This window comes from Mauremys mutica, chromosome 25, assembly GCF_020497125.1.
Source record: "Mauremys mutica isolate MM-2020 ecotype Southern chromosome 25, ASM2049712v1, whole genome shotgun sequence".
In the NCBI taxonomy this organism is placed as follows: domain Eukaryota; kingdom Metazoa; phylum Chordata; order Testudines; family Geoemydidae; genus Mauremys; species Mauremys mutica.
The window spans coordinates 4,264,975-4,282,517 of record NC_059096.1 but is presented as its reverse complement, the minus strand read 5'-3'; the positions used below and the strand labels follow the sequence as shown (position 1 = coordinate 4,282,517).

The following is a 17,543-nucleotide window of genomic DNA, read 5'->3' as shown; positions in this document are numbered from 1 at the left end:
AACACACAGCTGTAAAACAGGCCACGCAACATTTAATAGAACCCATTGCTGTAACACAGCAAGGATGAAGGAGTCACAGTGGTAATATACAAAGGCAGGTATGAGAAATACTGTGTCTTTAAGCAACTTTTAAAAATTATACCTAAAAGTAAATGGGTTCATTTCTGCCTCCTATTTGCACTAATTTTAGAATAAACCAGCAGTAAGCTACTATAGAGCAATAATCATCTGCCAAAGGAAAACATTTTATAAAGTGTGGTTAATTCAAAGAATACTTAAATCAGCTTTGCAAAACTGTCATGAAAATTTGCTCTCTGAGCTACAAAGTGTATTTGCCTGACCCCTCATAAAATGGAGAAATCCCTAATTAAGTCTCACATTCCTACCCTCAGCCTCCAAATAATGACCCTTCCCTCTTCTACACATGAGCAAACAGAATTTTGTTACTCAGCACTGCATATTTTGTCTGCTTATCAACACAACAGTTTTATTTTTGGATGCAATACTCATTTTCATCAATGTGGGGAGGGGACATTTTTATGACAGTTTTCCAAGACTGCTATAACCTACTGCACTAATTGCTAATTGGCCCTAAATGATGAATTGACAGTGCTCTCTGCAATTAGAATCTAACCCTCTTTTCTGGAAAAGTGACAGATTTCTTAAAAAGTACTTTAAAAAAAAGCCTAGTCAGATACACACCCATTACTCCATGTATATGTACAAAATCCCAGAGAAATATTTTATTCTATTTTATTCTATTACCTGCATCTTGTTTGAGTTTTGCTTCAGTTTATTCTTCCTTTCACTCAAGTCTCTGCCTTGCTAACACACATCATTCAAACCTGTGAGCAACTTGGCATATTTCTATAGCTATTTCACAGATCAGGTATGTCTGAAACTAACTCCATACCCCCTCCTTGCCTATTCCCAAACTGCTGACACTGAATACTAATCAAGCTAAGTCTGTCTCTGGTGTCACTTCACAGAAGTTAGCAGAGTTACTCCACAGGTGAATTTGTTCCCATGGCCGATTCTAGAGTATTGATAAAATAGATCCTTTCTCAAGCATCAAAAGAGGTCAACTTGCCCAATGAGTCTGGTAATTAGTTACCAGAAATTTGTGTCTGAGAACAGTATTAAAAATGGATACTGGTTTAGGTGGGCAACAGGAAGCGGAATCTGGCAAAGTGTTAAAAATAGAATATAAGGGTGGAGGGTGACTCCAGCAAACAGCTTGTTGCAATTTAATACTCTAGGTATAAATGCCTTCACAAAGCTAGAAGGCCAAGGAACTCTGTGCTGATATAGAGAAGTCCAGCTCCCTTTCACAGAGTAAGTATCATTGCAGAAATCTGTGCAGGTTGTTGGAGGATCCCTCTGTGCATGGGGCAGCTGCCCTCTGAGAAGAAGTGTCCTGTGAACTGTTCTGAAAAAGCCCCCGCGAGCCAGCACATCAGCAGGAGGAGAGCAAGTTTCATCTCTGCATAAAGTTTTTTTCCAGGGCAGCTGGTGTTCTCTGTATGGAGTGGATGTTGCGTTTGACCCGATCCTCTACAGAAGAAGTGGACGCACTCTCCAGTTTTATGTGGCTGCAGAAGAATTGAATGAGAAAGAAAGTCAGATCATCCGTCTAAATTTTACTGGCTTTCCAGTCAAGCTTCATTGTTCCTGGACTCTCATGCATGAGCTAGAATAGGAAACAGGCTGCTGCTTCCTAATGCAGTCTGCATTGGAACATTTGAATAACTACAGTTTAGCCTGTGACAGACTAAATACCATATATGCATAGTCAGTGTTTCTCTGTACAGATTTTAAGAGGTTCCCAATTACTCCTCAACCTTCCAAACAGAACTGTTAATTACCAATGTATCTGTCACAGGAGATTCTGCTGCTTTCTGAGAAGCATACAAGAGGGAAAAGCAATCTGTCCCCAAACCAGGGCAGTGCTCCTCTGGGAACCCAATAGGTACAGCTCATACTGTAAATTGTGATGTTAGCTACAGACAAGAAGGGATAATTGTGATCCCTGACGTATCACCTTTAAGACTCAAGCCACATTATTAAACAATATCCTATGCTCCTCCCATGCCCTCAAGTAACACACAAAATGCCAAATTTGTCAACTCATCTACTCTGAGAGGGGGAGGGAGGAATCCACCCTCCTTCTTTGGATTCTGCCCAGGAGGGTTGTCTATGGTGATTTTAAGCTACTTTGCACCTTCTCAATTCTGGGCTTCTCCAGGGGCTAGAACAGCCTCCAGCATAATTCAGACAGTTCACAGGGGCTGCCTGGGCTAAAGCACTGTATAAGGCAGGGCTACTGTATACACCACTCCTGCCACACCCCCTATACTCAGGTCTGTGAGCCGGTCCTCAGAAAACACCTACACAGCTGTCTTCCTCAGATTCCACGCTGGGAGAATCCTTCCCCAGCCCGATAGGGGGCTTTCAAGCCACTTTACAACGCTCCAACTCTTACCCAGCATAAAGAGCCTGGAGCAGGGAGGAGGATCTCACCCCTTGTGTTCACAGATGCCTCTCTCTCATAACACCTCTCACCCTGCATGGTCTGTTATTTCTTGATCTAGTTAGGGCCCAATCACACAAGCCATCTGCACATAGGCTCCCATGGGAGGTCTGTGTACAGGGAATTTGTGGGATCAGGCCTTGATATTGCCTGTTCTGAGAACAGGGATTTTTTCTTCATCTGCTTGTAAAACACCATGTGATTCTATAGTGCTCCACAAATCACTTGCACTGAATGACTAGGCAGCTATGAAAGTCTTGATCACTCTTTTTTAGAGAGTTAGGTTAAAAACAAACAAACAAACAAACCAACCATTTAAACCTCCTTAGTTCTACTGTACCATGTGGAATCAGACAGTAGAGATGGAGAAGCTCCATCAGGTTCTACCTCGTCCCATCCTGCAGCCAGTGCAGGATTATTCTCTACAGTGTCTTTGTCGAGTCTAATTTTAAATGTCTCCCCCTTTCCCTTGGGAGACTAATCTCTGCGTTTAACTCATCTAGAGGAGTGGGCTAGCAAGACACTCACTGTAGGAATTTTCCATCTCGGGAGCTGAGTTTCTCCAGTTCTCGTTCCCGCTCCTCCTCCTTTCGGTGTCTCCTGACATTGTTTGCTCTCTCCTCTTCCCGCCACTTGGCATTTTCCAACATTTCCTGACGCTTACGCTCTAGCTCCTCTGCGGAGAGCTTTCTGTTGAGAGGCAGAAACAGCGCTGTTAATTATGATAGCTTCCCCCTCCCCCTTGCCTCTCCCATCCCCAAACTCTAATGCAGAAGTTATTCATAGCAAGGACACAATCCACTACATTATTGAACACAGCAATCCCAGAGGAGAACTTCCTTGTTTGCTGAGGCTCTGAAGTATGAACATTCTCACGAAGGTTCCTCATTCCGTATAAGGCAGAAACGGGCAGCATAGCCACCCATCTCCTGGATGTTTTCCATAACAGCTGTTTGATCCTCAAGTTCTTGGCATTCTGACACAGCTTTCTTCGGGCCTTGATTCAACTAAGTGCTGAAGCACATACTTAAGTGGAATGTCTTTTGGGTTCTGATCTTCACTATTCTCACTGGGCCATGGAGGGAAGGAGATCCAAGCCTTTTTGTTTTTTAAACTGATTGGTAAGAGGACACCAACAGGGGCATCACATTATCCAGATGGCCTTGATATAGAATGCTTGTAGCTACCAGCCTGTGGGATAAAATGACGACTTCATGTTCGCCCCCGCAGGCTGGTACATGGCAGGTGAACAACTGGTAGCCAGGAAGAGAACATGCCTCGCAATGGGAAGCAGTACGAGATGGTAAAATACAACACACTCGGAAATATCAAACACTGTTCGGACTGTTCACCTGTCCTGCTGTGGTTCATTCCATTCACCTTTGGTCCATTCTAGTTAATATAATTATGTTTTTGTATTACTCATTGCCTATTATTTTAGGATCAGCCTGGACAGCTTCCTTATGAAGGTGCCACATGTGCAACATTTTGCCTACCTAGTATACCCTGAAGCATGCTGTCGTCGGTATCCTTTTTTAGGGGAAGGGCTCCTAGCTCTTTCCTTTTCTTTCCTGTCCACCTTGGTGCTGTACCTGTAACCCAGGAAAGAATTTTTAACACCACATGCACATAATATCAACACACCTATGGCCCCTTCCTGTGTCAACCAGATATCTAACAGATCACAAGGACAATCGCTGGCGTTTTGCAATAAGAGCTCTCCTATACTTCCAGTGCATTACTTGTCACTTTCAGCAGAATGGAGGTTATTTTTAAAAATTAATTTTTATACTTGGTTTATTTTCATGGGTTTTTTTATTGTTTTATTTTTACCCAACTTAAGTTTTTGCACTGGCAGGGAATAACTTGTATCCAAGGTTTATCAACACTTAATGACTGTGGAAGTAAAGATTCATAACAATAATTGCTTCATATACCATTTTTCAGAGCATCTCACAGTACCAAATATTTTGTTAAAGCCAGTGACATCCTATTAACCTTCAAACAATATTTTAAAGGGACACTATCAACTTTAAAAAAAAACCAAACAAAAAAAAAAACCACACTCTGCCTGAATTTTTTTTTTTTTTTAAACAAAAAACCCCTAAAATGACTATAATAGAAAGAGATTCAAGAGGAAAAAAATGTCTCCGGTTGTTTATTTTGTGCATTTGGCTGCAGCTTTCACTGATTTCCCAAATAGTTGCTCTCCCCTTTTGCTTGTTTATACGGGTCATTTTTAGTCACAGCAATGGAGGGTAAACAAAGGTTTAAAGAATACAGAAGTGTGAGTGGCAAGGAGACCAGGGGCTGCCAATATTTTGTAAAAAACTGACCAGATTCCAAATTGTCAATGTCCCTTTAACAATCTATTTTAGGGTTTTATACTGTCACCCATCATCTTTGTATCTGAGCTCCTTCCATGTCAAACTGATAGCAAGAACAAAGTCCTTAGTGGATTTCATGGAGTCTCTGGTAGTTCTCCCTCTATGGGGTCACAACTCTGCTTGGGGTAGGAATTTTGATTACGATTTTATTAAACTTCCTTTTGAGGGGGAAGGGTTGATAGGGGTTTAGAAGTAGAAGGGAGTGTCAGTGATGTGAAAATATTTGGAAAAACTTTCCACCATGATTAAATTTAAACAACTTCTCTCTGTAAATTTAAATGCATGGTGTGTCTCACCTAGGGTGACCAAATGTCCCAATTTTATAGGGACAGTCCTGATATTGGGGCTTCTTTTTATATGGGCTCCTATTACCCCCCCCCACCCCATGTCCCGATTTTTCACACTTGCTATCTGGTCACCCTAGTCTCACCCTACCCTGTCTCTCCTTGTTCATTTCTGGGATAAAGGGATAATTCACAGATTACAATTTATTTACTAAATAAAATCAAATGCTTCCCAAGCCCTGTTTGTGGTTTGGGAGATCTCTACAACAGTTACAAAGGCAGCCCCTTGCACTTGATGCAAAGCCAGGCATCTGTAGTTCCACCAGCTTTAATTTTAAGTCATTGGGATAAAGCAATGTGAGAAATTAACGCTGCAGAAACATTGGGAAAGAGTTACACGTTGGCCGATGGGATAATAGGAGGAATTTTGCTGCTGAGCATTCAACTGACTTCTGAGAATTCCTCCCCTGAGAGAAACCATGCATGCCCTTTATCTTCACTTTGAAACAGATTAAAATTTCACACTCACTGTTCCCCATGCCTAGGAGGAGATCTTGACCTCCTGCGCTCAGACTCTTCCTCCCCTGTACTCTTCTTGCCAGTCTCTCTTTTAGGAGACCCGGACTGGCTCCTTGACCTAGCGCGGTCTCGGTGTTTGTGGGTGGCTCTTTCCTGGCCAGCAGCTGGAGAGCGCCGAGGCCGGTGACTGTGGTCAAGGTCTCTACTCTGGAATTAGGAAGAGACCATCGTTCAACAGAGAGCAATTAAATGCACAAATCATGGGAGCCCCGGCGCAGTGCTGATGAGGCAGAAAGAGGTAGGCTAGGCAAAATGCATGCATATGTATGGGACAGAGGCTAAAGGCATCATCTACAACTCCATCCATTCACAAGGTCTCTCTGTACATAGTCCACTGCAGTGGTTTTAGACATATTGAACATATATTTCTATAGGGCCTTGCATCCCAAAGCACTTACTACTACTACACAGAGCACCAAAAATACAGCCACTTCTGGTGTGGCGTGCAGCAGCTAGCCAGAACAGTAAGGGGACAAGAAAGTTTGGCCAAGAAAACTGAGGCAAATCCTTGCTCTTGTGAAAAGCCCCACTAGATCTTTAGCGGGCACACAAGAACTTGGTTATTAAGGCCTTTTCTGGAAGACAAGGGTTAGGGGTTTGTTACAGGAGTAGGTGGGTGAGATTCTGTGGCCTGCGTTGTGCAGGAGGTCAGACTAGATGATCATAATGGTCCCTTCTGACCTTAAAGTCTATGAGTCTACAAGTCTATAAATCCTGGATCCAGTGAAGTCAATGGGAGTTTTATCCTTGTCTTCAATGGAGCCACTATATCACCCCAGGTGCTTAAATAGCATGATATAAAGTCAGACAAACATATGACCGTGGCACAGTAAATGGAATGGAACTGGATTTATATACCTGGGAAGGCAGAGGTGCTGGAACAACTTGTATAGTGCGGGGGCTAAGAGCCATTGAACCAAAACTGTAAACCCTGGATGTGATGGAAACCACTTCAAGCCAGGGGGTGTGAAAGCCCCCCTAGTTCCAGCACCTATGTTGGAAGGACAAAATCCTTGATGGGACTTGAATCTCTGGTCCCAATGGGAGCTTACCCACAAAACCACCTCCTTTCTCACAGTCCTCTTCCAGAGCCTAAAACCACTGCGTAATCTCTAGAGCCATGCTCTCCTAACAGCTACATGGGCACACTCTACAGACAGCAAGTTGTGAGAAGCACATGTGCCTACCTGTAAGCCGTACCCTGGGACTTTGGGATGAACAGGTTCCCAAGAACTATCCATCTTCTTGGATCTAAATGCAAAAATTAAAGTGCAGTCTTTGGAGTGGAAAAGCCTAAGAATACAATCTCTCTTTCTATCCACTGTAGCCATTAAACCTTTCAGAGTTTATCCAACAGTCTAACATGACAGGTGTGTATCTGGAGTGTGTTTTCCCAATTTGTTTTTCCCCTACAGAAAATATAAAAAATAATAAAATGTAGTCCCCTCAATGATACTGGAGGGTCGTGTATCATCCCCCACAAATCACCATGTTATAACTAAAGATAACACAGCACCACAACACGATCCGAGTGGTTTACAAAAGCAGAATCAGACATTCTTAAATTATAAGCTCTTTGGGGCAAGGAAAGAGAAGGTAAATGAAAAGCACAAGAAATGAGATGGCAGGCCAGGGATGGGAGGGTCAGTTGTGCAGAGACTGATGAAAAATATCAGATTCATAAAAATGGGGTTAAAAAGGAATTTGAAAGGGGGACGACGACTGACAGCTGAGAAGGAAATCATTCCAAGCATAGGGGCAGCATGAGAGCAACAAGAGAGGTGAATGGAGTAATAAAACAAGAGGACTGTATAGGTATAAGTGAAAGTATAGGAAGTGAGAACAGAGATGTAGGCGGTGGCAAAACTGTGCAGGGCCAGGGTAAGGTGCTTGCAGTAAGGTGGGGATATTGCAGAGCAGGGATTCAAAGGACTGGGGGGATGGGATGAGAATGCAGGGTGAAGAAGAGGATTTCAGCAGTCACATTTTGGTTAGCAATTTTCATCTCGTTCTAACAGTGATCTTTATCGTTAATGGCACCTGGGGCTGGCATAGCAAAAAGGGAAGCAAACTACAGTATACCAACTACTCCTGTTAAAACAGGACCTGGAGGTTTACGTTCAGCTCTGCCCAAACGCACATGATTGTGCAGTCAACTGGAGCACAACAAGCTGCCTTAGGGACCTTAAGAGTCACAGAGCGAACTCTCTTCCCTCCTATATTATATGCAAACCCAACAGGCTGGGTAGAGATTTTTAAAAGAACACAACCCTCAAAAGTACCTCGCTCTGCTCTGCTCATCGTCACTGCTGGTGCTTTCACTGCTAGAACTTTGATGTCTGCGTTTCTTGTGCTTCTTTTTCTTCTCCTTCTTCTTCTTTTTTTCCTTTCTTTCCAAGCTGCTTTGCAACTATAATGCAAAAAAACCAAATTTGGGGCTGATCATTGCTGCTCACACACTCGTTAGACAGTCGCCATCATGGGAGGCTTCACAAAGATTAGATTCTGTATGGAAAGAGTCTCAGGACAACACACACTTTTCAAAATCTCTTATGAGGAGGCAAGGGACTCTATGGAGCCCAACTGAGTCCTCCTCACTGTCTCTGTGACTTGGCATAGCTGATCTGTGACAAGAGAATTCAGAATGAAAATAATTTGTTACAATAATGTAACAAGTAAGTGAAAGGGGAAAGATAACATGGCCCATGGGTTGGGTTTAAAAAAAAAAAAAATAGTTGCTGAGAGACTTTCTATATGAAAGAGCTTATTTTGTTCTTATCCAAAAGGAGGCAGGGAATAGAAAAATTCCTCTCTCTAAAGCAGTGGTTCTCAACCAGGGGGACACAGAGGTCTTCCATGGGGTAGATCAACTCAGCTAGATAGTTGCCTAGTTTTATAACAGGCTACATAAAAAACACTAGCAAAGTCAGTGCAAACTAAAATTTCATGCAGTAACTTGTTTATACTGCTCTATATACTGTACACTGAAATGCAAGTACAATATTTATATTCCAATTGATTTATTTTATAATTATATGGTAAAAATGAGAAAGTCAGCAACTTTGCAGTACTAGCCTGGCTGTGACACTTTTGTATTTGTACATCTGATTTTGTGAGCCAGTAGTTTTTAAGTAAGGTGAAACTTGGGGGGACACAAGACAAATCAGACTCCTGGAAGGGGTCCAGTACTCTGGGAAGGTTGAGAGTGTTTCTTCTGGACCCCAATTCTGCTCTCATTCAATTCAATGCAAATTCTGCTTCTGATTTCTGTTAAAGAATACATACCAGTTCTTTGATTTTCTTCATTTTTACAGGATTATTCAAAACTTCCCTTTTTTTCTCTTCCTCTCTTTTCCTAACAAAAATAAGCAACATCGGGGTTTTCAAAGAACATTCATAACATCAAAGATGAAATATTAATTCAAAGCATGAATCAAGGCCTGATTCTGCAAACACATATGCACTTGTTGACTTTAGTACCAGGAGTTCTCTCATTGAAATCAACGGGGCTATTTAAGGCAGTAAAGTTAAGCATGTGTGTATTGGCTGGACTAGGGCTTAAGGCAGACTTTGTAAGCACGACCACAGATCCAACTGTAGGATCGGGGCCCTTGGGGTTTTTTTAATGCTGAATAGCAAGGTCAATCAAGAAACTGTTTTATATCCCTGTGCAGATTGGCTCCGTGGTTCCATCAAGTCCTGTCTAAGGAACTGACTTGTCCCGATGCCATCCATCCTGGCTGAGACACTGGTGAATGCCTGATACCTCAGCCAAAAGCAATATATATGTAATGCAACCAGACAATTGCAAAGCCTTGCCCATGGGAAGTAAAATTCCTTCTAGAGTCACAGAGCAATCAGTTTACAACCTGCAGCATGAGATACAGCACTCCTTTGCACGCATAACTGTGATTATTGGTCATAAAATTATCCAGTCTCTTTCAAAATTCAGCTGCAGAATTTAATTCTATGCAACTGCGATACAATCATTTACACCAGAGCTAGATGTAAAATTACAGCCTTGCAGAAAATGCAGCCTCTTTTTCCTACTGAAGGATTTAGAACAGGGGTCGGCAACCTTTCAGAAGTGCTGTGCCAAGTCTTCATTTATTCACTCTAATTTAAGGTTTTGGGTGCCAGTAATACATTAACGTTTTTAGAAGGTCTCTTTCTATAGTCTATAATATATAACTAAACTATTGTTGTATGTAAAGTAAATAAGGTTTTTAAAATGTTTAAGAAGCTTTCATTTAAAATTAAATTAAAATGCAGAGCCCCCCGGACTGGTGGCCAGGACCTGGGCAGTGTGAGTGCCACTCAAAATCAGCTCGCGTGCCGCCTTTGGCACGAGTGCCATAGGTTGCCTACCCCTGATTTAGAATTTACAACTTCTTATTGGAGGGCATCAGCTGCTTAAAATCCCACACACATCGAGCTACAGCATGGGCAGCAGGATGCATCTTGGGCCCCCATCCTGCAAACACCTAAGCACACAAGTAACTTTCTGGATGCGGGTGGTCTCACAGACCTCAATGGGAGCATTCTGACATGCAAAGTTACTCACATGCTTAAGTGTTTGCAGGATCTGGCTCTTATCCTGGAAAGCAAATGAGTGTTTGGTATTTACAAGTTTGAAATAAACAAACAAACACAAAGAGAAGCTTGGAAATGGGACGGACGGACACACACACAGAGTGAGTGAGTGTTATTAATAGTGTAACATTTAGGAAACAAGGAACCAAAGAGATCTCTAGACAATCTTCAGTTTTTGGAAAAACCTTAAGTCAAATTGTACCTTGCTCAAAATCCTCTTGCTTAACAGAATACAGCACGAAAAAGAAAAAAAGACTCCAAATCACAGCATGCAACATCTCTGAGAGACAGCAGAGAAATCTAAACAGTTGCAGGCCAATCAGACCAAATATTAGTATTGCAGAAGTACTTTGCGGTCTCAACCAGGTCCCTATTGTGCCATACAAATATATAGTAAATTACAGTCTCTGCCCCAAATAGCTTCTAGTCTGAAAGACAAGACACAACAGGTTGATAAAGGAAACAAGTGGACAGGGGACATGCGGGGTGACAAACAGAATATGAGTCTTAAAACAGATGAGCTATGTGCAGCACTTGGCCAATCATCAAGCAGTGATCACCGCTCACTACCTGCCTAGGTTAACGGTCCCTGTCAATATCCCATTTAGTACCTTATCATGAAAAGTGGATCCTCCCGGATTTTGCTTGCCATGTCTAGGACAGAATTGGCACCTGTGGGGGCAAAAATGGAGCCTGGGAGAAGTCCTGTTTCACTGGAACAACCTGCCTCTTTGTCTTCCATCTTCTCAAAGACGTATTTGTCCACAGGGCGGCCCATCAGATACTCTTCTCTGTTCACCATACCCCCGGGACCCTGGTACATCCAGTCCAACTTCTCTTCTTTTTTCCTGTTTCAAGCAAAAACTCCATGTTACTTTGTTTTCCTTCCAAGCAGCTCTAAAGTTTCACTTTTCTCTGCAAAGACAAACATAAATGCTTTAGAGTGAGCCGACCTTAAACCCCCATCTTTGGCGCTGATCCTGCAAAAAACCTACACAGGGGCTGAACTTTACATGCGGCGAATAATCCCACTGATGTCACCATTCACAGGGTGGAAAATTAAATGCCTATGTAAATTTTTTACAGGATTAAGGCCTTAGAAATTAGATGGAAGGGACCTGTTAGGACTAAGTCTTATCTATCTCTCTGTCACAGCAGGATTATTCTCTACACTCCAGCCCTTATCCATTCTTAAATGACAACTGGAGGCAAGTCCACAGGGTAATTGATTTCATTGCTAGGAAATTTCCCCCAGTATGGAATTATCTCCCAGCTCTAAGATACATGGAAAGCTCTATTCTAATCAACCAGAAGTAGTAATTGTTTGCCCATTATAACAAGCATCTTCATTTTTTTATGGCACCACAGTTTATAATGTGACAGCCAGGGAAGTTAGTTATTTGGTAGCTGCGACTCAAGTCCTAAAATAAATGTGTGACTAGAACGTCTCCATTCAGAAATTCCTCCAGGTGACAAAGTACTTCGAGTACAAATGATGCACACAGGACTTTCAAGGGACAGGGCACACGCACAGAGTCTAACATAAAAACTCTGCCTAACTCTTACTTGACTGCTCCCACATCCTCCGCATAGCGCTGCATCTCCTCCCGGGCTCGCTCGTCCCGCAGCTCCCGCTGCAGCTCCTCAATCTTCTTCCGCTCGGCTTCATGTTTCTGCTCTGCCTTCCACACCTTCTCCACATTGCGCAGAGTCTGGGGATGCCAGCTCTTCTTCAGATTCTACAGAGAAGAGGAACCAGTACAAGCAGTTTTTAGAAAGCTAATATCCCAAGACCACAAAGCCTCTCTGTGAAACGGGAACACAAGCTTCTCACAAGGGGCGCCAGGAGGATGAATCAAAGGGGCACAGAAGCCATATTTTAACAAATATTTCCTCATCTACTTTCTGAATGCTTTCGATTATTAATACTGAAGGCAGGTTAGTGAGCAAATTTAAGGACTGCTTCTGCGTTCCACACACACTCTCAACTCCCCCTGACTTCAGTGGGAGCTGTAATCATGCAAGCAAAGCCGGCTTAGGTCTTTACCTTGGAGGGGGGGATTTAAATCAGATTGGCCAATAAAAACAGACAAAACAGTTTCACTTTCACCTAAACGAGCGCTTGAAGTGCCTGAGCAGCAAACAAGACAGATTTTAAATCAGCCGAAAAAAATCCCCAAGGTTTAAACATCAAAGTGTGGGTGTAACTTTGCATTCTACCTTTGGGGTTTTGTAAATCTACTGTGTTCTTCTGGGGTCCCTTTTCTCCAAGACACTGGTATTTGTTTACCACCTCAATTTAACAAAGGGAGGATTGGCTTGTGTTTTAGGCAGAGGGTTAGGGAATCATTATTTATTATCTGAATTGTGGTAGCACCTCAGGGTCCCAGCTGCAGACCAGGGCCTCGCAAACACAGAGCAAAGAGATGGTCCCTGCCCCAAAGAGATTACAAAGTGTCGCAAGCCCTTTTCCTCTCACTTTTGCCCCACAAACCCAAATTTGGGCCCTGATCCTGCAAACACGTCCGCGTGGGTTTACGGTTAAATTCAAGCCCCCTGCGCCGGGGCAACTCGCTTGCTTAAAGTCACCCCCCTGTGCGAACCCTTGGCGGGACGGGGGTGGGTGCTGGGCTCTAGCTGCAGGGCCTGGATAGCAAAGCTGTGAAAAGGGGGCGCTGCCATGCAGCTGAGCTCCCCTGAGTTACAGGGGACCCTCCCCATTGCTTTAGTCATTGCAAACACGGGGGGGGGGTGCACCATAATGGCAACGGCTTTTCAAACTACAACCCCCTCCCCCATCTCAGACAGCGCCCCCCCACCCACCCACCCCCCAATTTAACCCTTCACCCCCCAATCCGCCAAGGCAAACTCCAGGGGGGGGGTCCAGGCTCCAAAACCGCGGGGGGGAGGCTCCCGGGGGCCGGGCCCCAGATCCCCCGCTCGGCCCCGGCCCCTCACCAGGTCTCCTCCCCCCATGACGGCGGAGACTCGAGCTCGCCCCGTTACCGGGCCCGGCCGCGCGTCAGCTCCCGGCGCCGAGTCCTTCCCGGCAGGGCCCCGGCTGATGGCGCCACTTCCTGCGCCCCGCCCCGGCGCTCAGCGCGGGGAGGGTGGGGTTTGGGGGGGAACTGATGGGGGGCTGTGGCCCTAGGAAGTGTGTTGGGTGGCAGGGTTTGGGAGGAGACCCGGGGGGGGCTATGGGTCTGGGAAGTCTGGGGGGCAGTTTTGGGGAGGGGACCCAGTTGGGGGGCAGGGTTTGGGGAGGGGACCCATTGGGGGGGGCTATGGGTCTGGGAAGTGGGGGGGGCAAGTTTGGGATGGGCCTGGTGGGGGGGGCTATGGGTCTGGGAAGTGGGGGGGCAGTTTTGGGGAGGGGACCCAGTGGTGGGCTATGGGTCTGGGAAGTGGGGGGGGGGCAAGTTTGGGATGGGCCTGGTGGGGGGCCAGCTATGGGTCTGGGAAGTGGGGGGGGGGCAAGTTTGGGATGGGCCTGGTGGGGGGCCGGCTATGGGTCTGGGAAGTGTAGGGGGCAGTTTTGAGAGGGGACCCAGTGAAGGCTGTGGGCCTGGGGAGTGTGAGGGGCATGGTTTGGGGGGGCTATGGGCCTGGGAAGTAAGAGCTAGGGCTTAGGGCCTAAGAAACAGTAGCAGAGGGGGCGATCAGGGGACTGCAAGAAGAATCCACACGTTATGTGAGAAGAAAACTGAGCTGGGGAACAGGTGTGGCTGTGCTGGCTCATCGGCCTGGTAACGATGCCGTGAACCATCAGTGGAAGATGGGAGTCGGGTTAAGGTTAACACTCAAGTTATATTTCGAGCTAACAATGTAGTGAAGACAAAGCCTTGGGTGATTTATTACTGCAGTATGGCTAGCCCTACTGTTCGGCTCTGGGCTTACAAACTGCTCTCCCAGAGATTACAGTGCAAGTCCGTTATCTATCTAAGACTCAAATTTAGTAGAACTGATACCATAATTCGCTAAAGGGGACAGTAAGAAAAAATGTCAAAAGGAGCTACTACGAATGGTCTTTGTTCATTTTAATAAACAGTACAATAATTAGATGTGAGTTAAAGAAATAGAATAAGTATTTCTTCACACAAGTCACAGTCAACCTGTGCAACTCATTGCAAGGGGATGTTGTGAAGGTCCATCAGTGGCTATTAGCCGAGATGGTCAGGGATGTAATTCCATGCTCTGGGTGTCCTTAAACTTCTGACGGCTAGAACCTGAGACTGGATGACGGGATGGATCACTCAGTAAATTACCGTGTTCTGTTCATTCCCTCTCAAACATTTGGTATTGGGCACTACTGGAAGACAGGATGCTGGGCTAGATGGACCATTGATCTGACCCAATATGGCCAGTCTTATGTTCAGTGATGGAGAATCCACCACAACTCTGTGCAAGTTGTTCCAATTGTTAATTACTCTCACTATTAAAAAATTGTGCCTTATGTCTAGGTACTACAAATTGTCTCCATTGATTTGAATAAAAGATACATTAGTCAGATGCTGGTTTTCAAAATAAATCTAATAAATCTAACATTTAAAAAGGAGCTTTTAATAACTTCCAGTTGGTTGTTCCATGGACTCATCAGACTGTAGCATCACAATCTTAAAGAGGCACAGTCCAGAGTTACAAAGGTGTCTTGTATCTTTACGTTCATTTTAAGCATTGCCATTTTGAGCAACTCCTGAACACAATGGAATGGTCAGAAATATAGCACCGTATTTGAACCTGAGACCTAATAAATTCACCTTTCTTTGTATCTGAGACTTCTGCAGAAGATCGGGAAAAGCTGTCTTTGTTCGGGGAGCACCTATGCATTTGAATGAGTGACCCCTTACTCTGAAATTAAATGCCTCATGAACTATGCCCCCCTTTGCCAATGGTAGATAGGAATCAGTGATCTTGTTTATGGTGATCATCCCTGAATCATTTTAATTTTTATTATTAAATGTATTTATTTGTGCTAACACTCACTTTAGGCTGGTTGTTTTCCAAACAGCTCTTGCTCCAAAGAACTTCCAGTCTAACAACAGATGTCAGGGAAGAGGAATAACAACCTGCAACTCATACAAATCAATCAGATCCAGTATAGGCAGCATGGTAAGGGTAGGACTTTAAAAGGGGATTTACATGTGGCCAGGACAGCAGATGAGCTCAGAATGGTCTTCTGCTGCGTGAAAGATGGCATGCTTTGGTTCATTTTAATGCAAGGTGACTTAAGAAGATACGGGTTTTTACTAAATACAGTGGATGCTATCCTGACTCCATTGAAGTCAATTGGAGATTTGTTATTGACTTCAGTGAAGCCAAGATTTCACCCAATATATTTAAGGAGCTATTGTAATAAGTTCCAGTTGATTATTCTATTTGCTTCTATTTTTGTAACCACAAATTATTCTTAAAATGAATTATTCTTAACTAGGCCATCCGCATAAAAATCTCTTTTAGCGCTTAGTCAATAGCATGTTTACTGGTGTGGGTATAGCTCTGGGGTACAGCATTTGACTGAAGATCAAGCGGCTCCCCAGCCCAAATCTGGGTGACCCCAGTTCTTTTTCTGACCCTTCAAAGTTCATCCTTGATGTTCCTCCACCTACACTCAAAAAGTATTCTACCAAAAATCAAATGATATGTTACTGAATCCCCCCCAAGCCCCTCTAACTTACCTTGTGCTAACCTACATCTTACAGTGAATCTCTTGATGAAGAATGTGAGTAAAACATCATTTTCAACCATCAGCCCATGTACATCATCTACTGTTGTGGAGCTGTGTATTAATTATTATTACAATAGCACCTATTGGTTTAAGACCAAGAACATCAGGGCCCCATTGTACCAGTGGCATTTTTAAAACATATTTTTAAGCAGGTCAGTAGAAGTACTAGTATTGCCCAGAAATTCATAATTTTGTTGTTTAGTTTGTGATTTTAAACAACTAATGGGTCATTTTGCTCATAGATATGAACAGGTGATGAGTATATTGAGGTTAAATTTTGTAATTCTGTGCAAAATGTGAACCTACTAAAACAGTGCTAGTTACAGACCCATTGTATTTTTTTTGTTTTTCAGACGTAAATAAATAAAAGAGAGGAGGTACCGGGCTTTGAACCAGGGACTATTTGATTTGTAGTCAAATGTTCTACCACTGAACTATACCCACTTTATCTTTATTATTAATTTGGTGGAAACTGTTTCATATTAATTAGTGGTCACACTGACTCAAGCCATATAATTCAGTTCTGCAATATGAAATACACTTTAATTAATGTCCACGTTTCCATTAAGGATTCTCAGCTTGTTACTCCACTTTCCACTAGTGGTCTATATCTTTTTCACTGGCTGAAACCTAATCAAAGAAAGATCAGTCCACAGTGACTGCAAAAAAAGTCAATATTTAACCAATAAGTCTTTATTTTGTTTAAAATAAGGGGGCACCTGGATTTGAACCAGGGACCTCTTGATCTGCAGTCAAATGCTCTACCCCTGAGCTATACCCCCACCTGCCAAAAAAAAGAAAAGGTGACAGGTAAGTCTAGTCACGGATACTGGTTCTGTCACATTGTTATTCTTCACCACTTCTTGTAATAGGTTCATTGTGCCGGTAGCTATTTCTCAGACTCACTGCACCTGTAATTATTTCTCATAGTGCCCACACAGTTTTCATTTTGCATTTAACTTCCTCCCCCCCCCACTCCCAAAAAAAAAAAAAAGGTCTCACTGCAGTTTGAATTGGGTTCACTTGGGCCAAGGTAATAACATTCTAGCTCTAATTCTCTCTGAGTTCTGTTTTTTTAAACCAATGACAAAAAATCTCTCTTCTTTTCAATGGCTTGTGTTTGCTTTCTCATGGCCAGCACACCTTGAAACCACACAAGCCATATTTAATAAGCTGGCAAATCACCCCACAGTCCTTCGCTTGTGATTACACCCACTATAATATCTACTTCTGCAGCAACCTGACTGATGGAAAGGCAGCTATTTCTGGGGCAGAACATGCTGGCAGTTATACACCACCAAAATAACCTCGGGTAAGCTTACAGCAAGGAGATGAAGAAGGTGATGTGGATGAAAAAGGAGTTTAGTGGAGCAGAATGTAATGAGTCAAATAGAATAAAGCAAAGGAAGGGGGAGATGAGAATCACAATTATGATTATTATAAAC

General features: G+C 43.5%; 1 protein-coding gene, 1 long non-coding RNA gene and 2 other non-coding genes across 4 annotated transcripts; 1 reads left to right on the top strand and 3 right to left on the bottom strand.

Annotated features, from left to right (window-relative positions):
• Positions 1-12: 12 nt before the first annotated feature.
• CWC25 (CWC25 spliceosome associated protein homolog) lies at positions 13-13,486 on the bottom strand. The gene is made up of 10 exons (XM_044999410.1): positions 13,332-13,486; positions 11,940-12,112; positions 10,985-11,221; positions 9,066-9,135; positions 8,063-8,190; positions 6,968-7,031; positions 5,731-5,927; positions 4,027-4,122; positions 3,059-3,220; positions 13-1,592 (listed from the first exon to the last, which is right to left on the bottom strand). Exons 1-10 carry the CDS (start codon positions 13,347-13,349, stop codon positions 1,478-1,480), a joined length of 1,260 nt encoding a protein of 419 aa, XP_044855345.1. The 5' UTR covers positions 13,350-13,486; the 3' UTR covers positions 13-1,477.
• A 529-nt stretch (positions 13,487-14,015) lies between these two features.
• LOC123356308 lies at positions 14,016-17,405 on the top strand. The gene is made up of 3 exons (XR_006575311.1): positions 14,016-14,165; positions 15,382-15,482; positions 17,335-17,405. It is a non-coding gene; the product is annotated as an uncharacterized LOC123356308 (long non-coding RNA).
• Positions 16,471-16,542, bottom strand: TRNAC-ACA. The gene has a single exon. It is a non-coding gene; the product is annotated as a tRNA-Cys (tRNA).
• On the bottom strand, positions 16,809-16,880 carry TRNAC-GCA. The gene has a single exon. It is a non-coding gene; the product is annotated as a tRNA-Cys (tRNA).
• Positions 17,406-17,543: the final 138 nt, after the last annotated feature.